General features: G+C 41.3%; 1 protein-coding gene across 1 annotated transcript in view; it reads left to right on the top strand.

The window, feature by feature from the left end:
* frzb (frizzled related protein) overlaps positions 1 to 18,989 on the top strand; it is a 32,371-nt gene extending 13,382 nt beyond the window's left edge. Inside the window, exons 2-8 of the mRNA XM_079662527.1 lie at positions 2,900 to 3,148; positions 9,837 to 9,872; positions 10,114 to 10,173; positions 11,499 to 11,564; positions 14,539 to 14,743; positions 16,193 to 16,256; positions 17,949 to 18,989. Of these exons, the coding sequence (XP_079518653.1) occupies positions 2,900 to 3,148; positions 9,837 to 9,872; positions 10,114 to 10,173; positions 11,499 to 11,564; positions 14,539 to 14,743; positions 16,193 to 16,256; positions 17,949 to 18,008 (740 nt within the window). The 3' untranslated portion in view covers positions 18,009 to 18,989. The remainder of the gene's footprint in view (positions 1 to 2,899; positions 3,149 to 9,836; positions 9,873 to 10,113; positions 10,174 to 11,498; positions 11,565 to 14,538; positions 14,744 to 16,192; positions 16,257 to 17,948) is intronic.
* Positions 18,990 to 20,586: the final 1,597 nt, after the last annotated feature.

Genomic DNA, 20,586 nt, shown 5'->3' on the forward strand with positions numbered 1-20,586 from the left:
TCCGAGTTACTGGTGTCTACCTTTCAGATAGGCTTCTCTTTCAGTCGTTATGGAAAATGTTTTTCTTTGCATCAACCAGGATAAAAACTGTTGCATGACGCGTGAATTTGCATCACATGGATTAGGGTTATACAGATTGTAAAGAACTCAATGGAGCTCTAGGAGGAGATTCAGGTGATAAGGGGGGAGGGGGGGGTTACCTTGGTTGCTGATTGGCTAATGGTTACACAAGACAAAACATCGTTATGACATCATAAAGTGGCCAAAATCTGATCAGCTCATTTTCAGACAGGTTTTTATAGAAATGGATCAAAAAGAGAGAGAATCTTTGTTCCTGAAACTTTCAGAGTCTCTTTCCACAGAGGGGACACATGTTGATGTAGAAGAGACATGGAGAAGAGGGGACACATGTTGATGTAGAAGAGACATGAAGAAGAGGGGACACATGTTGATGTAGAAGAGACATGAAGAAGAGGGGACACATGTTGATGTAGAAGAGACATGGAGAAGAGGGGACACATGTTGATGTAGAAGAGACATGGAGAAGAGGGGACACATGTTGATGTAGAAGAGACATGGAGAAGAGGGGACACATGTTGATGTAGAAGAGACATGGAGAAGAGGGGACACATGTTGATGTAGAAGAGACATGGAGAAGAGGGGACACATGTTGATGTAGAAGAGACATGAAGAAGAGGGGACACATGTTGATGTAGAAGAGACATGAAGAAGAGGGGACACATGTTGATGTAGAAGAGACATGGAGAAGAGGGGACACATGTTGATGTAGAAGAGACATGGAGAAGAGGGGACACATGTTGATGTAGAAGAGACATGGAGAAGAGGGGACACATGTTGATGTAGAAGAGACATGGAGAAGAGGGGACACATGTTGATGTAGAAGAGGCATGGAGAAGAGGGGACACATGTTGATGTAGAGGAGACATGGAGAAGAGGGGACACATGTTGATGTAGAAGAGACATGGAGAAGAGGGGACACATGTTGATGTAGAAGAGACATGAAGAAGAGGGGACACATGTTGATGTAGAAGAGACATGGAGAAGAGGGGACACATGTTGATGTAGAAGAGACATGGAGAAGAGGGGACACATGTTGATGTAGAAGAGACATGGAGAAGAGGGGACACATGTTGATGTAGAAGAGACATGGAGAAGAGGGGACACATGTTGATGTAGAAGAGACATGGAGAAGAGGGGACACATGTTGATGTAGAAGAGACATGAAGAAGAGGGGACACATGTTGATGTAGAAGAGACATGGAGAAGAGGGGACACATGTTGATGTAGAAGAGACATGAAGAAGAGGGGACACATGTTGATGTAGAAGAGACATGAAGAAGAGGGGACACATGTTGATGTAGAAGAGACATGAAGAAGAGGGGACACATGTTGATGTAGAAGAAACATGAAGAAGAGGGGACACATGTTGATGTAGAAGAGACATGGAGAAGAGGGGACACATGTTGATGTAGAAGAGACATGGAGAAGAGGGGACACATGTTGATGTAGAAGAGACATGAAGAAGAGGGGACACATGTTGATGTAGAAGAGACATGGAGAAGAGGGGACACATGTTGATGTAGAAGAGACATGAAGAAGAGGGGACACATGTTGATGTAGAAGAGACATGAAGAAGAGGGGACACATGTTGATGTAGAAGAGACATGAAGAAGAGGGGACACATGTTGATGTAGAAGAGACATGGAGAAGAGGGGACACATGTTGATGTAGAAGAGACATGGAGAAGAGGGGACACATGTTGATGTAGAAGAGACATGGAGAAGAGGGGACACATGTTGATGTAGAAGAGACATGAAGAAGAGGGGACAAATGTTGATGTAGAAGAGACATGGAGAAGAGGGGACACATGTTGATGTAGAAGAGACATGAAGAAGAGGGGACACATGTTGATGTAGAAGAGACATGAAGAAGAGGGGACACATGTTGATGTAGAAGAGACATGAAGAAGAGGGGACACATGTTGATGTAGAAGAGACATGGAGAAGAGGGGACACATGTTGATGTAGAAGAGACATGGAGAAGAGGGGACACATGTTGATGTAGAAGAGACATGAAGAAGAGGGGACACATGTTGATGTAGAAGAGACATGAAGAAGAGGGGACACATGTTGATGTAGAAGAGACATGGAGAAGAGGGGACACATGTTGATGTAGAAGAGACATGAAGAAGAGGGGACACATGTTGATGTAGAAGAGACATGGAGAAGAGGGGACACATGTTGATGTAGAAGAGACATGGAGAAGAGGGGACACATGTTGATGTAGAAGAGACATGGAGAAGAGGGGACACATGTTGATGTAGAAGAGACATGAAGAAGAGGGGACACATGTTGATGTAGAAGAGACATGGAGAAGAGGGGACACATGTTGATGTAGAAGAGACATGAAGAAGAGGGGACACATGTTGATGTAGAAGAGACATGAAGAAGAGGGGACACATGTTGATGTAGAAGAGACATGAAGAAGAGGGGACACATGTTGATGTAGAAGAGACATGGAGAAGAGGGGACACATGTTGATGTAGAAGAGACATGGAGAAGAGGGGACACATGTTGATGTAGAAGAGACATGAAGAAGAGGGGACACATGTTGATGTAGAAGAGACATGAAGAAGAGGGGACACATGTTGATGTAGAAGAGACATGGAGAAGAGGGGACACATGTTGATGTAGAAGAGACATGAAGAAGAGGGGACACATGTTGATGTAGAAGAGACATGGAGAAGAGGGGACACATGTTGATGTAGAAGAGACATGGAGAAGAGGGGACACATGTTGATGTAGAAGAGACATGGAGAAGAGGGGACACATGATAGGTCCCCTCTAACTAGTTTGTTGACGCTCCTCTCTGTGTTCAGGTACGGGCTGCAGCCAGGACCTGCTGTTCTTCCTGTGTGCGATGTACGCTCCTATCTGCACCATCGACTTCCAGCACGAGCCCATCAAACCCTGCAAGGCCGTGTGCGAGCGGGCGAAGACCGGCTGTGAGCCCGTGATGAAGAGATACAACCACAGCTGGCCCGACAGCCTGAGCTGCAGCGAGCTGCCGCTGTACGACCGGGGGGTCTGCATCTCCCCCGAGGCCATCGTGAAGGCAGAGGGGCCAGGTACATACACGTTCATCAAGGATGTTATATTTAAGACTGAGATGTGTCTCCAAAGTCGAGCTGATAACGAATTAGTCGACAAACAGAAAAATAACTGGTAACTTTATGACAATTAATCTATAATTAACCAATTCATATATATATAAATTAGGGCCGGGACTCGATTAAAAAAAGTAATCTAATTAATTACAGGCTTTGTAATTAATTAATCGCATTTTTAATCACATATAAATATCTGACCTGAGAACAGTGAGAAGCCATTTTTTTCACATGGATTTTAGTATACCATTGAATAATGACTGAATACATAAGCTTAAGCAACAAAACATTGTTTATTTTTTTCAAGGTGGTTCACTGGCCATAAAGTGTAGCAATAGCATATTTAGGAATATAGTACATTTCAGAGATTCAGGTAGCCTATAGGTAGGTAGACCTTCTGTAAACTATAACACTTTGTTTTTGAAGTAAAACACAATACTTTCAAGTACATTCAGAACATTGGAAACCCTGACTATTAGAAAACATCTCTCTGTTGCTTCAGAGGCCATAACAGACTTTGTTGATTTACCAACAGTTGATTTAAAAAATCTAATCAATTTCAGTCCAACTCTCTCAATAACCTTGGCCCAAACAATAAACAGTTCAACATAAAGTGCCAGTTGCACCAACAACATAATAAATAGTTCAACATAAAGTGTACCATTTAAAATAAAATAAAAAAGTGCCAGTGATTGACCTCAATCCCTCCTATTCTTCCAATATCCTGATGAAAAATAAAATCTCTCTGTTGCATAGGCCACTGTTTGATCAACGCGAATTGGGTGTGGGTCCTTGTACTCCGAGTCGGGCTAACGTCCACGCTAGCTTCCACGCTAGCTGCTATATGTTTTGCATTGAGGTGATACTTGAGGCTTGATGTGCTGCGGTGATATGCAAATTCCTTTTTGCATAATTTGCAAACAACCGTGCTCTTATTGACGCTTCCATCCGTCCGTTTTTTAAAACAAAATGTCCCATCCACGGGGCCAACCAAAGCGGTCTCATCAGCTTCTTCGTTCATGTTTGACTATAGTTCACTGTGGTTTGTTGTTGTCTGAAGTCATGAACGTTAGTTGGTGCTCCAGTATAATCGGTACCCCTGAAACTCATCCAGTGAGAAACGTTCCGCGGTGCAAAAATAAGTGCGATTAAAATGCATTAATGTTTGTGTAATTAATTAATCTTAATTAACGCGTTAAAGTCCCGGCCCTAATATAAATATTAATGCAAAAATGCCCAGAAATGTTTTTCAGCCTCTCAAATATGTATATTTCCTGTTCGTTTACTATTTTATATCATATTAAAGTGGATAAAGTAGATATATTTGAGTTTTGGAAGGACACAGTAAGACATTTCAAGAGCTTTGACTTTGAGAACATAACGGACATGTTTCACTTTGAGAGACAGAAAGACACAACAAGCAGTATCGGGAGGTTTTTGAAGAACTACTGAATATTGAAAATGAAGGAAAAGTAATGAGCTGCTACAGTTTAGGTGTTGTTTATTCAAACAGCACCTTGAGCTAAATATGACGAGGCTGTGCTTCTCTGCCACTGTTGGCCAGTCTGAGCACTAACACCTCTTGAGTACAATCGTACGGGGCAAACTCCAACCCTAACTTCTGTAATGTTATAAACTCTATCTCTTTCTCCTGTGAACGCCTCAGAATTGGAACTTCTTCTGTGTCTCTATATTCCCCTCTCTAAGAGAAAGACCTGGCCCATCAGGAAGCCGTTCTGCCTGCTTTATGAACCCTATCGTAGATCTCTGACATGTTTCTACTCTCAGCAGAGTTTCGTGAGTCATTTCCCCTCGACTTCACTCCCACTGACTCTCTCAAAGAGCTCCTTGATGCAGGCGGCCCACTCCTTTTAAACTCAATAAAACCCTCACTGTCCTCGCTTCTTTAAACAGGCCCGAGACCAGCAAGTCCTGAAAAAAACCCTCATCTCAATCCCCTTGACCTCCATAACGATTCGCCCACATATCAGCGGGGTTTGGGGATTTTCCCTCGACGTGATTTGTTGATTTGTTGAGGTTCAGAGTGGGAGTTTCGGTCGGAAAGTTATACGTTTCTCTCTTGTACTTAAGAGGTGGGAAGTAGTGGAGTACAAATACTTGGTTACTGTACTTGAGTACATATTTCTGTTATCAGTACTTTACTCCACTATTTTTTTTTTTCTGACGAGTTTTTACTTTGACTTCTTACATTTTGAACCCAAATACCTGAACTTTCTATTTCTTACATGTTGAACTCAAATACCTGTACTTTCTACTTCTTACATTTTGAACCCAAATACCTGAACTTTCTATTTCTTACATGTTGAACACAAATACCTGTACTTTCTACTTCTTACATTTTGAACCCAAATACCTGAACTTTCTATTTCTTACATGTTGAACACAAATACCTGTACTTTCTACTTCTTACATTTTGAACCCAAATACCTGAACTTTCTACTTCTTACATGTTGAACTCAAATACCTGTACTTTCTACTTCTTACATGTTGAACTCAAATACCTGTACTTTCTATTTCTTACATGTTGAACTCAAATACCTGTACTTTCTACTTCTTACATGTTGAATACAAATACCTGTACTTTCTACTTCTTACATGTTGAATACAAATACCTGTACTTTCTACTTCTTACATGTTGAACACAAATACCTGTACTTTCTACTTCTTACATGTTGAACACAAATACCTGTACTTTCTACTTCTTACATGTTGAACACAAATACCTGTACTTTCTACTTCTCACATGTTGAACACAAATACCTGTACTTTCTACTTCTTACATGTTGAACACAAATACCTGTACTTTCTACTTCTTACATGTTGAACTCAAATACCTGTACTTTCTACTTCTTACATGTTGAACACAAATACCTGTACTTTCTACTTCTTACATGTTGAACTCAAATACCTGTACTTTCTACTTCTTACATGTTGAACACAAATACCTGTACTTTCTACTTCTTACATGTTGAACACAAATACCTGTACTTTCTACTTCTTACATGTTGAACACAAATACCTGTACTTTCTACTTCTTACATGTTGAACACAAATACCTGTACTTTCTACTTCTTACATTTTCCAAACAGGCTGGTTCCTTTAGTCTGAATGTGTGTTTGGTGGCGTGATCATTATTATTTAGAGTCATTGCGTGCCTATTGATTTGAACACGATCCGTGTATCCATCATTTCCTGGTCTTCTCTAAAGAAGAGGGACCAATGAAAACGTTGTCATGTTGCCGTTGGTCACCATGGAAACATTCATTAGCTAACAATGACATTATTGTTCTATTAATATAAAGGGAGGTCAGGTACTCTTTAAAACAGCTGCTAGTTATGGGTACTTTTTACTGAAGTACATTTCAAAGCCTCTTTACTTTGACTTGAGTAAAGAAGTTTAGTCAGTGCTTCTACTTTCCAAGAGTATCTTTAAACACGAGCATCTGTACTTCTACTTGAAGAAAGGATGTGTGTACTCGTGCCATCTCTGAGCTTAACAACAGAAACCCAAAGTCTCTGTGTCTAAACTGTTCACTAACTTGATGTTGAATTTGAAGTCACTGTGACACAGAGAGCGCTGCCAAGAGCTCGTTTTCTGCTCAGATTAGATTAGGTGTTCTCTATTCATTCCCAAAACTGCTCACGAAATGAAACCCAACTAAAAGTAGTCCCTGCAGATGAGAAGTAAAGCAGCAACAAGGCTATATATAGACTATCCCGCAATGAAAACAGTAGATTGGCATGATTTTCAGTTATTTTGACCACATTCAAATAGACACTTTTACACACACTGTCCTTGCTGTTGGCTGTGTGCCGCTGCCTTGGCTTTGGAGTTAAACATTTCCCAACTTGGGATCAATGAAGTACTTATTATCTTATTATCTTATCTTAAACGCTAGCTGCACTGTCTCTCCATATGTTTATGCTTTGTGGGATTGACATATTTTGCCATGTCATCACCGTTCAGATCTATCGCCCAGAACCACCGGAAAAAAACTGTGTTTATCTGGTTTTGTCATTAAGAATTGGTTCCATCTGCAAGAACTTTAAATTATATCAATGGAAATGAAAATAAGGTTTGGTGAAGGTTAGAATAAAATTAACCCTCTGAAGACTCAGGGTCATGATGAAGACATGATGAAGACATGATGATGACATGATGAAGACATGATGAAGACATGATGAAGACATGATGAAGGCATGATGAAGACATGATGAAGACATGATGAAGAAATGATGATGACATGATGATGGCATGATGAAGGCATGATGAAGACATGATGAAGACATGATGAAGACATGTTGAAGACATGATGATGGCATGATGAAGACATGATGATGGCATGATGAAGACATGATGAAGACATGATGAAGACATGATGAAGGCATGATGAAGACATGATGATGATGATGATGATGATGATGATGATGATGATGATGATGATGATGATGATGATGATGATGATGATGATGATGATGATGATAATGGCATGATGAAGACATGATGAAGACATGTTGAAGACATGTTGATGAGATGATGATGAAGACATGATGAAGACATGATGATGGCATGATGAAGACATGATGAAGACATGATGAAGACATGATGGAGACATGATGATGGCATGATGAAGACATGATGAAGACATGATGAAGACATGATGAAGACATGATGATGACATGATGAAGACGTGATGAAGACATGATGATGGCATGATGAAGACATGATGAAGACATGATGAAGACATGATGATGGCATGATGAAGACATGATGAAGACATGATGAAGACATGATGAAGACATGATGATGGCATGATGAAGACATGATGAAAACATGATGAAGACGTGATGATGACGTGATGAAGACGTGATGAAGACGTGATGATGACGTGATGAAGACGTGATGAAGACGTGATGAAGACGTGATGATGACGTGATGAAGACGTGATGATGACGTGATGAAGACGTGATGATGACGTGATGAAGACGTGATGATGACGTGATGAAAACGTGATGAAGACGTGATGATGACATGATGAAGACATGATGAAGGCATGATGAAGGCATGATGAAGACATGATGATGGCATGATGAAGACATGATGAAGGCATGATGAAGACATGATGATGACATGATGAAGACATGATGAAGGCATGATGAAGACATGATGATGACATGATGAAGACATGATGAAGGCATGATGAAGACATGATGATGACATGATGAAGACATGATGATGGCATGATGATGACATGATGAAGACATGATGAAGACATGATGATGACATGATGAAGACATGATGAAGACATGATGAAGACATGATGAAGGCATGATGAAGGCATGATGAAGACATGATGAAGACATGATGATGACATGATGATGACATGATGATGACATGAAGACATGATGAAGACATGATGAAGACATGATGATGACATGATGAAGGCATGATGAAGGCATGATGAAGACATGATGATGACATGATGATGACATGAAGACATGATGAAGACATGATGATGACATGATGAAGGCATGGTGAAGGCATGATGAAGACATGATGAAGACATGATGATGACATGATGATGACATGAAGACATGATGAAGGCATGATGAAGGCATGATGAAGGCATGATGAAGACATGATGATGACATGATGATGACATGAAGACATGATGAAGGCATGATGATGACATGATGATGACATGATGATGACATGAAGACATGATGAAGACATGATGAAGACATGATGATGACATGATGAAGACATGATGAAGACATGATGATGACATGATGATGACATGATGATGACATGAAGACATGATGAAGACATGATGATGACATGATGATGACATGAAGACATGATGAAGACATGATGATGACATGATGATGACATGAAGACATGATGAAGACATGATGAAGGCATGATGAAGACATGATGATGACATGATGAAGACATGATGAAGACATGATGATGACATGATGAAGGCATGATGAAGGCATGATGAAGACATGATGAAGGCATGATGAAGACATGATGAAAACATGATGAAGGCATGATGAAGACATGATGAAAACATGATGAAGGCATGATGAAGACATGATGAAGACATGATGAAGGCATGATGAAGACATGTTGAAGACATGATGAAGGCATGATGAAGACATGATGAAGACATGATGAAGACATGATGAAGGCATGATGAAGACATGATGAAGACATGATGAAGACATGATGAAGACTCAAGCCATCAAAATAAATGTTGTTGATGGAAACGTTGACAGAATATAATTGTAGGGCTCTAAAGCTAAAGACCGATATGTGTGTGGGTAAAAGAGCAAGTGGGTAAAAGAGCAAGTGGGTAAAAGAGCAAGTGGGTAAAAGAGCAAGTGGGTAAAAGAGCAAGTGGGTAAAAGAGCAAGCGGGTAAAAGAGCAAGTGGGCTCGGGTAAAAGAGCAAGTGGGTAAAAGAGCAAGTGGGTAAAAGAGCAAGTGGGTAAAAGAGCAAGTGGGTAAAAGAGCAAGTGGGTAAAAGAGCAAGTGGGTAAAAGAGCAAGTGGGTAAAAGAGATATCCATATATGTTGTTATTCTGCACGTGGTTTCTGACACCATCTCTCTCTGTGTCTTCAGATCCTTACTACCAGGACCCAGCCAGGTGTAACCCAGGTGAGGCTGACAGTACACCTCTTTGTTACCCAAGCTTTGCAAGAAGTTAGCGTATCGTGTTCCCTCGTTGAATAGACACTCGGTGGATCAGGTTAAACACACCTCATAATCTCCATAAAACACAAAGTCTGCTGCCAGTTTTGCTGAAATCATGTATTTATTATATTCATACCTCATCTGAACACTGTGGAGTTCTACTTTTCTAAAGAGCTGATGTTTTCTGGGTTTGATCTTTCGACAGAATCCAGTCCAGACTTTCCAATGGACTCCAAGAAACTCCACTGCCGAGGACCAGATGGAGGTAACGGTCTGTTTAAAAGCTTAAAGGCTCCTCTCCTTGGAAAGGATTAGCCTTTAGAGGACTGAGAGTTAAAGGAATAGTTTGCTGATGGGAAATCCACATTTGTGTTCTTGCTGAGAGTTAAATGAGATATCGCTCCCATATCTGTATGTTAGATATGAAGCTACAGCATGCAACTGATTAGCTTAGCTTAGCAGAAGGACTGGGAACAGTGGGAAACTGCTAGCCTAGCATTGTGGGCATTCAAGGTATGTTGGTAAGCAAACGGGACACCGCTCTGGATCCCTTCGAAAAAAAACGAATCCGCTTTTTAGCAACAGTCAATCAATCAATCAATGTTTATTTATATAGCCCAATATCACAAATGTTACATTTGTCTCAGTGGACTTCACAGTTTGTACAGAATATCAGTATGACAATACGACACCCTCTGTCCTTAGACCCTCTGTCCTTAGACCCTCACATCGTACAAGGAAAAACTTCCAGAGAAAACCCAGTTTAAAGGGAAAAATGGGAGAAACCTCAGGGAGAGCAACAGAGGAGGGATCCCTCTCCCAGGACGGACAGACGTGCAATAGATGCCGTGTGTAAATTGAAAAGACAGCCGTTTTGACGTCACGTACAAGTCTTAAAATTCACCAGTAAGGTTTTTTTATGTAGTTAAACTAAACGTTAAAATCTCTTAATCTTAAAATGGAGAATAACATCATCTGTCAATCACAAACTGGAACTATTTGATGGAGAAAGTGGATTGATTTCGCAAAAACTCATAGGCCGCATTTTATTTTTACAAACGTATGATTTTACTGTGGAGTCCTGATCACTTCCTAATGTTCGTATAGTTCGTAGAAATTACTGTTTTTATTTTGTTCTTTGTGTAAACAAAGGGCATTTCGGACAGACAAACTTAAGATGCACAATTACTATGTCTTGAAAAAACACTGTGTAATTGTTTGCTGCTAAATGTCAATAAATAATATTTGACAACATCAAAAAATCTCTTAATCTTGTGTTACCCACAGACCTTATTTCCGGGATCATTCCATTAAAACTAAATTAAACAAAAAGGGCATTGACTTTGAGACGAGGGAACATGTCATGGTTTAAAGACTCATCCCTGTGGCACTTATTAAACACACTATCAATGGGTATAGGGCTATATTTAGCCAACAATCATACAACCAACAATGACAGTGGCTTTTCTCGTCCCTAGCAGTCGTCCCATTTGACTTAAAACAAGCTGATAAACCTCTAGACCTTAAGAAGTGTGAACATGTCGATATGTCTGTCTGTTTCCCATCATCCATTTGTTTGTGTCTCTGTAGACCGCTGCACCTGTAAGACGGTCAAAATGGGTTTGAAAAGCTACACGAAGAACAACTACAACTACGGTGAGTCATCTGAGACTAAATCAAGATTTTACAAATATATACAGAACAGTGATTGTACGTTACTCTGTGAAACTGTTCTGCATGATAACCTGCACAGATGGTATCGTTATAGGAGATGATGTGTTTGCTTTGAGCATTAAAACGTCCCACGTAACGATAAAGTGTTTCCATTCTCCCACTGAGAATCAACAGGAAACTTCCAGCAATGACAAGATTTCTGCTGCATTCATATCTTACAATAAGAAACACATGTATCAGAAAAGATCACTATAAACCCCACGTATACATGATAGTGAGAAAGAAGGGATGAAATGTGTTATGCAAGTTGCTCAAAAAGGGCTGTTGGAACATTTGCAAATCAAACGTATACGGTTTTAAAGTGAAAAAGTTGTTGTCAATCATCACTTCTCCATGCTACATGATTAACATCTTACAATTAAGCAAATATAAATCCAACAGATACATAAAAAAGGCTGCCATGTGTTATGCAACTTGCTCAAAAGAGGCTGTTGGAACATTTCCAAATCAAACGTATACGGTTTCAAAGTGAGAAAGTTGTCTGTGCATCGTCAAGCTTCCCTTTCCAGTGTTCACCCCTTCACTCGCTCTGCTTCTCAAGGATGTTTCTTTAAGTTTCTCTAAACTCTTCAGTGAACTCTTTCTGCGTGCCTTGTTTTCCCCCTGCGTGTAAAGGCTAATATCTCAGAGCCGAGGCTGTTGGGTTACTCAGATTGAATTGGACACACTAAAGCTCAAAGGCTTTTCCAGATGATTGCAGCGCCCAGGCGTGATTTGGCAAATCCAGCAGAGATTTCCATGAGGACTCCTTTGAGCTCGCGGACGCCTCCGGCCACAGAATACTTTTATTATGGAAGATTTTCTTTTTCCCAAGCAATCATTAAAAGCAAGAGCTCACTTTCCAAACATTCAGATATAATGAAAGCGGAGGAGTTCAGTGAAGCATGTCGTCAGCGAACATCGAGGTGGTCTTCAGAGATGTTACTGTCCACTCCAACCTGTTAGAACAAACTGGTACTGGTGGTGTTTGGGTTAGTTTCTAAAACATACTTGAAACGTGTTATCTTTCCATCTCGTTATGCAGCATGTTGATTATTCTCTCTGAACTAGCTACATGTGTCTGGGGTAGAGTTCTTCAGAATTGACGTGGCAACTCTACCGTGAAGTCAGAACCTCTGGCTCTTGGACTTGTTTTGTGAATTCTCCGGCCGAAGCTCCAAATAAACCGTCAGTGTTTGACATCAAAGCTCCAGCTCTCCCCGTGTCTCCTTCCTGAGTCGGTGACTCCTCCTGCATTGCTACACAGAAGTTTCCCCCACAGTCCCCATTGCTTGTATTTATTAAGGGTGCATTTTGGGATAAACGTCTAACTTGCTTTCTGCCTTTTGTTGCTGTTGGGCATGCTAGATGGTTGGGCATGCTAGATGGTCGAGCATGCTAGATGGTCGGGCATGCTAGATGGTCGGGCATGCTAGATGGTTGGGCATGCTAGATGTTTGGGCATACTAGATGGTTGAGCATGCTAGATGGTTGAGCATGCTAGATGGTTGGGCATGCTAGATGGTTGGGCATACTAGATGGTTGAGCATGCTAGATGGTTGGGCATACTAGATGGTTGGGCATGCTAGATGGTTGGGCATACTAGATGGTTGGGCATACTAGATGGTTGAGCATGCTAGATGGTTGAGCATGCTAGATGGTTGGGCATGCTAGATGGTTGGGCATGCTAGATGGTTGGGCATGCTAGATGGTTGGGCATGCTAGATGGTTGGGCATGCTAGATGGTTGGGCATGCTAAATGGTTGGGCATGCTAGATGGTTGGGCATGCTAGATGGTTGGGCATACTAGATGGTTGGGCATGCTAGATGGTTGGGCATACTAGATGGTTGGGCATACTAGATGGTTGAGCATGCTAGATGGTTGAGCATGCTAGATGGTTGGGCATGCTAGATGGTTGGGCATGCTAGATGGTTGCATGCATTACCATAGAAACAGCAGGCTCACCAATGCAGATCCAAACAGGATGTTATACAGGTTACTGGGGTCAATGGAACTTGAGGGTGTTACATGTTGTGTTGTTGGACTTGAGGCAGGATGACCTGAGAAAGTAAACAATCCACTTTCAAAAGAGGTCAAATAGACAAACAACAGGTTCGTAATCAAGCAGTTTAAGGGCGACCTCTGTTCTTTTCAACTTGGACAATTTAAACTTTTTGCGTCCAAGTGAGTAATGCAGACTGTTTTGATCTTTTTGAATGGAAAAAGGATCGACCAAGAACTATTGGGCAATTCTGCAACGTCAATGTAAGATTTCTAGATCTCTTTGACATCTTTCCGGAAGACAGCTGTAGAAATGTGAGTGAGATTCTGAGAGGGGGGTCCCTGAAAGAGTCGGTTTGAATAGTACTCGTTACCCCTAAAGTCAGAAGTCCATAGAAAAAAGTGTTTTTGGGAGTTTAGCCTTCAGTGATGTGTTTCTGTTTTGGCACCATGCACATGAGCTTTTGCAGGAAACTAAGTGGATAATGTTTGGCTCTGACTTAAAGTCTAAAATCAGAGACTGATATCCAGCCTTTTTTACCCCAAAGACCACGGCGGGTTGACTCGTTTTAAGAAACACAACCAAAACTATTGGTCTGTTTCATTGTGAAAGCTTTCGCATATAAGGACTCAACTCCAAGGAAATGGTCATAACCTATGCACCGTTTGAACAAACACAGATGCACATGCTGACAATGGAGACCTGTTGCAAAACCCTCATGGCCAACATAAATGTTTTATTCTTTAATAAAAAGCCTAAAAACATGCAAGCTCTGTGCGATCTATGTCCAAGTGTCCCTGTTTATGCTGATGTCTCTCTCTCTCTCTCTCTCTCTCTCTCTCTCTCTCTCTCTCTCTCTCTCTCTCTCTCTCTCTCTCTCTCTCTCTCTCTCTCTCTCTCTCTCTCTCTCTCAGTGATCAGGGTGAGGGTGAGGGAGGTGAGGAACCGCGGCCTGGAGCCCACAGCGGTGGTGGAGGTGAAGGAGGTGCTGAAGTCTTCTCTGGTCAACATCCCCAGAGAGGTCCAGACTCTGTACTACTCCTCGTCCTGCCTCTGTCCTCCTCTCACTCCCGGGGAGGAGTACCTCATCATGGGCTACGAGAACGAGGAGACCTCCAGGTACGAGTCCTTAAAGTTACATGTACCGTAGCTGATAGAGGGGTGCAGGGACGAGTCCTAAAACCCGGAAGTGAGTCAGCATTTCACCACTTCCTGTCCCCTCGTCTCAGAGCCAATGGGATCTCTCCGTAGGTTTTAGGAAACTATCTGAACTCAGGTATGTGGTTGAGACACACTGAAGAGACGGATCACGTTTTGTTCTACGACATTAAATCATCAGCAGTGACCCCACTGGTGATTTCTGAAGATTTGACGTGTCTGAGAAACGATGCTTGTTACCAAGTGGCTGAATAGGACTACAGAAGTCGTGGAGGCCGTTGTACGTCATTACGCCGAACACGTAAACACTCCTCTAAGTTAGTTTCTGTTCTGCTTGAGAGCAAGTCCCTGCCTCCTGCAGACTGTTCAAACAAACGCTTCAACTCCTTCCATCTAGAATCTGTGTGTTTGAACATGGATCTGAAGTTGGCGTGACGTTGAAGTCGTGCTGCTGGACTCACCTGTAGTTCCTTTATAGCATCACGTTAGCATTTAGCTTCTGGAGATTAGATTTATGATTCGATCATTATAGAAGTAGGGTAGACATGTGGAGATTATCCGGCTGAACAAAACGTGCATTCATCAAACAGGTTCGTTCCACAGACCTTATTTTTTACAATATTCCAAAATCCTATGGGGAAATCCGGTTGCTTGTTGTCGAGGGAACCAGCCGCCTCCTTCAGGGTCGAACTACAAAAACACGTCATCCCTGCTTCACTCTATAGATCGCCAATGGTGGTTGTTCAACAATAGAGTGAAGCAGGAACTAATCCTAAAACCTGAAAATGAGTCAGCATTTCAGCCCTCTAGGTGTGCTTGCATCTAAGATCTGTGGTTTTCACAAGATGAGGATATTTGAACGTTTTGTGCTACAACATAAAATACACTGATTTCTTCAATAATCCATTGGCTTTTCTTTGAGGTAACCAGGGAAACGCTGCCTCTATGCCTTCTGATTCTGCCTACTAAAATATGTCATTTTGTGCAGCTGCAAAGTCCGGAATCATCAAAGTCTGTCTTTTTGAATTGTTTTGAATGAGAGACCCCATAGCAACAGAAATTACATACTTTAATTACCTAGCAAGCTTCAACTGGTCTGACAAGCCAATTAATTAGAGGCTGCTTTTGTCTAATGCTGTCCAAAATTGAAGGACCCTTTGTTTCAGATGTTACCAATAAGATCCTTGAACTTCAACTAGATATAAAAAGCTGATTTGAGTAAAACATGTGTTGAATCAGGAGTTAGCAAAGAAAGCTGCCTGCTGTCTGATTTGAAGTCTAGTTTCCAAATGTTTTTACTCGTAAATTGTTGCGTCTATAGTTGGTAAATGTTTATGATTTCTGTCTGACTTTAGCATGGGTTATGTAGGATAAGACTGAATAAACCTCACTGTGTGTTTGTGGTTGCAGGTTGCTGCTGATTGACGGCTCCATTGCTCAAAGGTGGAAGGAAAAAATGGGCAGGAAGGTCAAGGTGCGATTCAAATATACACACACACACACACACACACACACACACACACACACACACACACACACACACACACGCAGCAGTTTAGAGCAGCGTCTCCTGGTATTTTCTGTGTAAACACACCTGCAGTGGTACAGGTGGAGGCTTTATAAGTGGACACTGAACTGAACTGTATAACATGCAGTCTGTATCAACAGTTTAACATTTGATTGGATATTTGGGTAGCCTATAAAGTCAACACCGACTGCTATATTATAAGTGGTCGGTTTAACACTACACTAACCACTTTGTTTCAGTCGCAATATTTGTACTTCTGGAGTGCTGTAGTTCCTTTATAGCCCAACATTAGCCTCCTTTAGCTTAGCGGTGGTGACGTGAAGTCATGTGACCGTGCTGTAGTTCCTTTATAGCCCAACATTAGCCTCCTTTAGCTTAGCGGTGGTGACGTGAAGTCATGTGACCGTGCTGTAGTTCCTTTATAGCCCAACATTAGCCTCCTTTAGCTTAGCGGTGGTGACGTGAAGTCATGTGACCGTGCTGTAGTTCCTTTATAGCCCAACATTAACCACCTTTAGCTTAGCGGTGGTGACGTGAAGTCATGTGACCGTGCTGTAGTTCCTTTATAGCCCAACATTAGCCACCTTTAGCTTAGCGGTGGTGACGTGAAGTCATGTGACCGTGCTGTAGTTCCTTTATAGCCCAACATTAGCCACCTTTAGCTTAGCGGTGGTGACGTAAAGTCATGTGACCGTGCTGTAGTTCCTTTATAGCCCAACATTAGCCTCCTTTAGCTTAGCGGTGGTGACGTGAAGTCATGTGACCGTGCTGTAGTTCCTTTATAGCCCAACATTAGCCACCTTTAGCTTAGTGGTGGTGACGTGAAGTCATGTGACCGTGCTGTAGTTCCTTTATAGCCCAACATTAGCCTCCTTTAGCTTAGCAGTGGTGACGTGAAGTCATGTGACCGTGCTGTAGTTCCTTTTTAGCCCAACATTAGCCTCCTTTAGCTTAGCGGTGGTGACGTGAAGTCATGTGACCGTGCTGTAGTTCCTTTTTAGCCCAACATTAGCCTCCTTTATCTTAGCGGTGGTGACGTGAAGTCATGTGACCGTGCTGTAGTTCCTTTATAGCCCAACATTAGCCTCCTTTAGCTTAGCGGTGGTGACGTGAAGTCATGTGACCGTGCTGTAGTTCCTTTATAGCCCAACATTAGCCTCCTTTAGCTTAGTGGTGGTGACGTGAAGTCATGTGACCGTGCTGTAGTTCCTTTATAGCCCAACATTAGCCACCTTTAGCTTAGCGGTGGTGACGTGAAGTCATGTGACCGTGCTGTAGTTCCTTTATAGCCCAACATTAGCCTCCTTTAGCTTAGCGGTGGTGACGTGAAGTCATGTGATCGTGCTGTAGTTCCTTTATAGCCCAACATTAGCCTCCTTTAGCTTAGCGGTGGTGACGTGAAGTCATGTGACTGTGCTGTAGTTCCTTTATAGCCCAACATTAGCCTCCTTTAGCTTAGCGGTGGTGACGTGAAGTCATGTGACCGTGCTGTAGTTCCTTCATAGCCCAACATTAGCGTCCTTTAGCTTAGCGGTAGTGAGGTAAAGTCATGTGACCGTGCTGTCTGATGTGACGTTAGTTATTGTGCACTGATTCATTAATGTCCCTTTCCGTCTCTCTTTTTGTGTTTCTGTGCAGAGATGGGATAAGATCATACAGGGGAGAGGCCGTGGAGCTCAGCGCCAGGGTCGCCACTGAGATCTGTGTGTGTGTGTGTGTGTGTGTGTGTGTGTGTGTGTGTGTGTGTGTGTGTGTGTGTGTGTGTGTGTGTGTGTGTGTGTGTGTGTGTGTGTGTGTGTGTGTGTGTGTGTGTGTGTGTGTGTGTGTGTGTGTGTGTGTGTGTGTGTGTGTGTAGATATTGCACTATCCCAGGCTGTTGTAGCTGAATGTAGTTCATCTCTGCATCTATCAGACAGTTTGGAGTCTTAATTTTTTTTTTCATTTATAATTTTTTTTGCACAAACATTATTAAGCCTGTGTTTTTTTGATCGTATGCAAAATGTATGTGTGCATTTATGTGTGAATTTGTGTGTGAACGTGTGTGTGAGTGTGTACTCTTAAAGCACTCAATAAAGACAAGAGGGGGGGTGAAGCTTTAAGCTGGAGTACTAACCCTACGCACAGCCATGCAGTATGTACATGACACTTTTTTGGTAAACAATAATAATTCAGTGGCGGCTCTCCGTGGTCACAGTCCATAATAACCCTGATTTTTACCATGTTGCCATGCTGATGGGGAAGGCGGACATTTAAAGCCATTTGGACATGTTGGACTATAAGAGAGACCATAACTTTACTGATCTCTGGCATGAAATCGTTGGCAATCATTGAGTAAATATGCAAACCTAGCACTTTTTTAAACATTTACAAGGCTTGTCTTTGCTCTAGCGTTACAGGAACTCCATCTTCTTCTTCACTCAAATGTAAACAAACAACAAATAGTAGCACACACCAAATGCATAATAGGCTACTAGCAGAAGATGAAGGAGGTAGGAGAGGTGGGATGATTGCATAATTACAGACGGTATGAATTAGCTCTGTAACAAACAAGGATTCATATTCAAATGTTTTTTATATAACAGCTCCTGCAGTCAACAGTCAGTGCTCTACTTTTATCAGTATGCTATACTAACACTCTCTTTGCAGAAGTTTGAACCATTAAAATGAATTTATACCACATGCTCTGTTTCTGTGTTGTTCTTATCTTTAAGATCTCAGTTCACCGTCTTCTTTCCTGTAAACTTCCCTAAGTTTCTCCGTTTTTTATTCTAAAGTTTCTTCGTTTTTGATCCCAAAGTTTCTTCGTTTTTGATCCCAAAGTTTCTTCGTTTTTGATCCCAAAGTTTCTTCGTTTTTGATCCCTAAGTTTCTCAGTTTTTGATCCCAAAGTTTCTTCGTTTTTGATCCCTAAGTTTCTCAGTTTTTGATCCCAAAGTTTCTTCGTTTTTGATCCCAAAGTTTCTTCGTTTTTGATCCCTAAGTTTCTCAGTTTTTGATCCCAAAGTTTCTTCGTTTTTGATCCCTAAGTTTCTCAGTTTTTGATCCCAAAGTTTCTTCGTTTTTGATCCCAAAGTTTCTTCGTTTTTGATCCCTAAGTTTCCCAGTTTTTGATCCCAAAGTTTCTCAGTTTTTGATCGCAAAGTTTCTTCGTTTTTGATCCCAAAGTTTCTTCGTTTTTGATCCCTAAGTTTCTTCGTTTTTGATCCCTAAGTTTCTTCGTTTTTGATCCCTAAGTTTCTCAGTTTTTGATCCCTAAGTTTCTTCGTTTTTGATCCCTAAGTTTCCCAGTTTTTGATCCCAAAGTTTCTTCGTTTTTGATCCCAAAGTTTCTTCGTTTTTGATCCCTAAGTTTCTTCGTTTTTGATCCCTAAGTTTCTCAGTTTTTGATCCCAAAGTTTCTCAGTTTTTGATCCCAAAGTTTCTTCGTTTTTGATCCCAAAGTTTCCCAGTTTTTGATCCCAAAGTTTCTTCGTTTTTGATCCCAAAGTTTCTTCGTTTTTGATCCCTAAGTATCTTCGTTTTTGATCCCTAAGTTTCCCAGTTTTTGATCCCTAAGTTTCTTCGTTTTTGATCCCTAAGTTTCTTCGTTTTTGATCCCTAAGTTTCTTCGTTTTTGATCCCTAAGTTTCTCAGTTTTTGATCCCAAAGTTTCTTCGTTTTTGATCCCAAAGTTTCTTCGTTTCTGATCCCTAAGTTTCCCAGTTTTTGATCCCAAAGTTTCCCAGTTTTTGATCCCAAAGTTTCTTCGTTTTTGATCCCAAAGTTTCTTCGTTTTTGATCCCTAAGTATCTTCGTTTTTGATCCCTAAGTTTCCCAGTTTTTGATCCCTAAGTTTCTTCGTTTTTGATCCCTAAGTTTCTTCGTTTTTGATCCCTAAGTTTCTTCGTTTTTGATCCCTAAGTTTCTCAGTTTTTGATCCCAAAGTTTCTTCGTTTTTGATCCCAAAGTTTCTTCGTTTCTGATCCCTAAGTTTCCCAGTTTTTGATCCCTAAGTTTCCCAGTTTTTGATCCCTAAGTTTCTCAGTTTTTGATCCCAAAGTTTCTTCGTTTTTGATCCCTAAGTTTCTCCGTTTTTGATCCCAAAGTTTCTCATTTTTTGATCTCCAAGTTTCTCCGTTTTTGATCCCAAAGTTTCTCATTTTTTGATCTCCAAGTTTCTCTGTATTTGATCCCCAATTTTTTATCCTCAAGTTTCTCAGTTTTTTATCCCCAAGTTTTTTAGTTTTTGATCCTCAAGAGAGGATGATGTGTTTTTCTTGTATTTGTTTACCTTTGA

This window comes from Notothenia rossii (assembly GCF_949606895.1).
Source record: "Notothenia rossii genome assembly, chromosome: 2".
Classification (NCBI taxonomy): domain Eukaryota; kingdom Metazoa; phylum Chordata; class Actinopteri; order Perciformes; family Nototheniidae; genus Notothenia; species Notothenia rossii.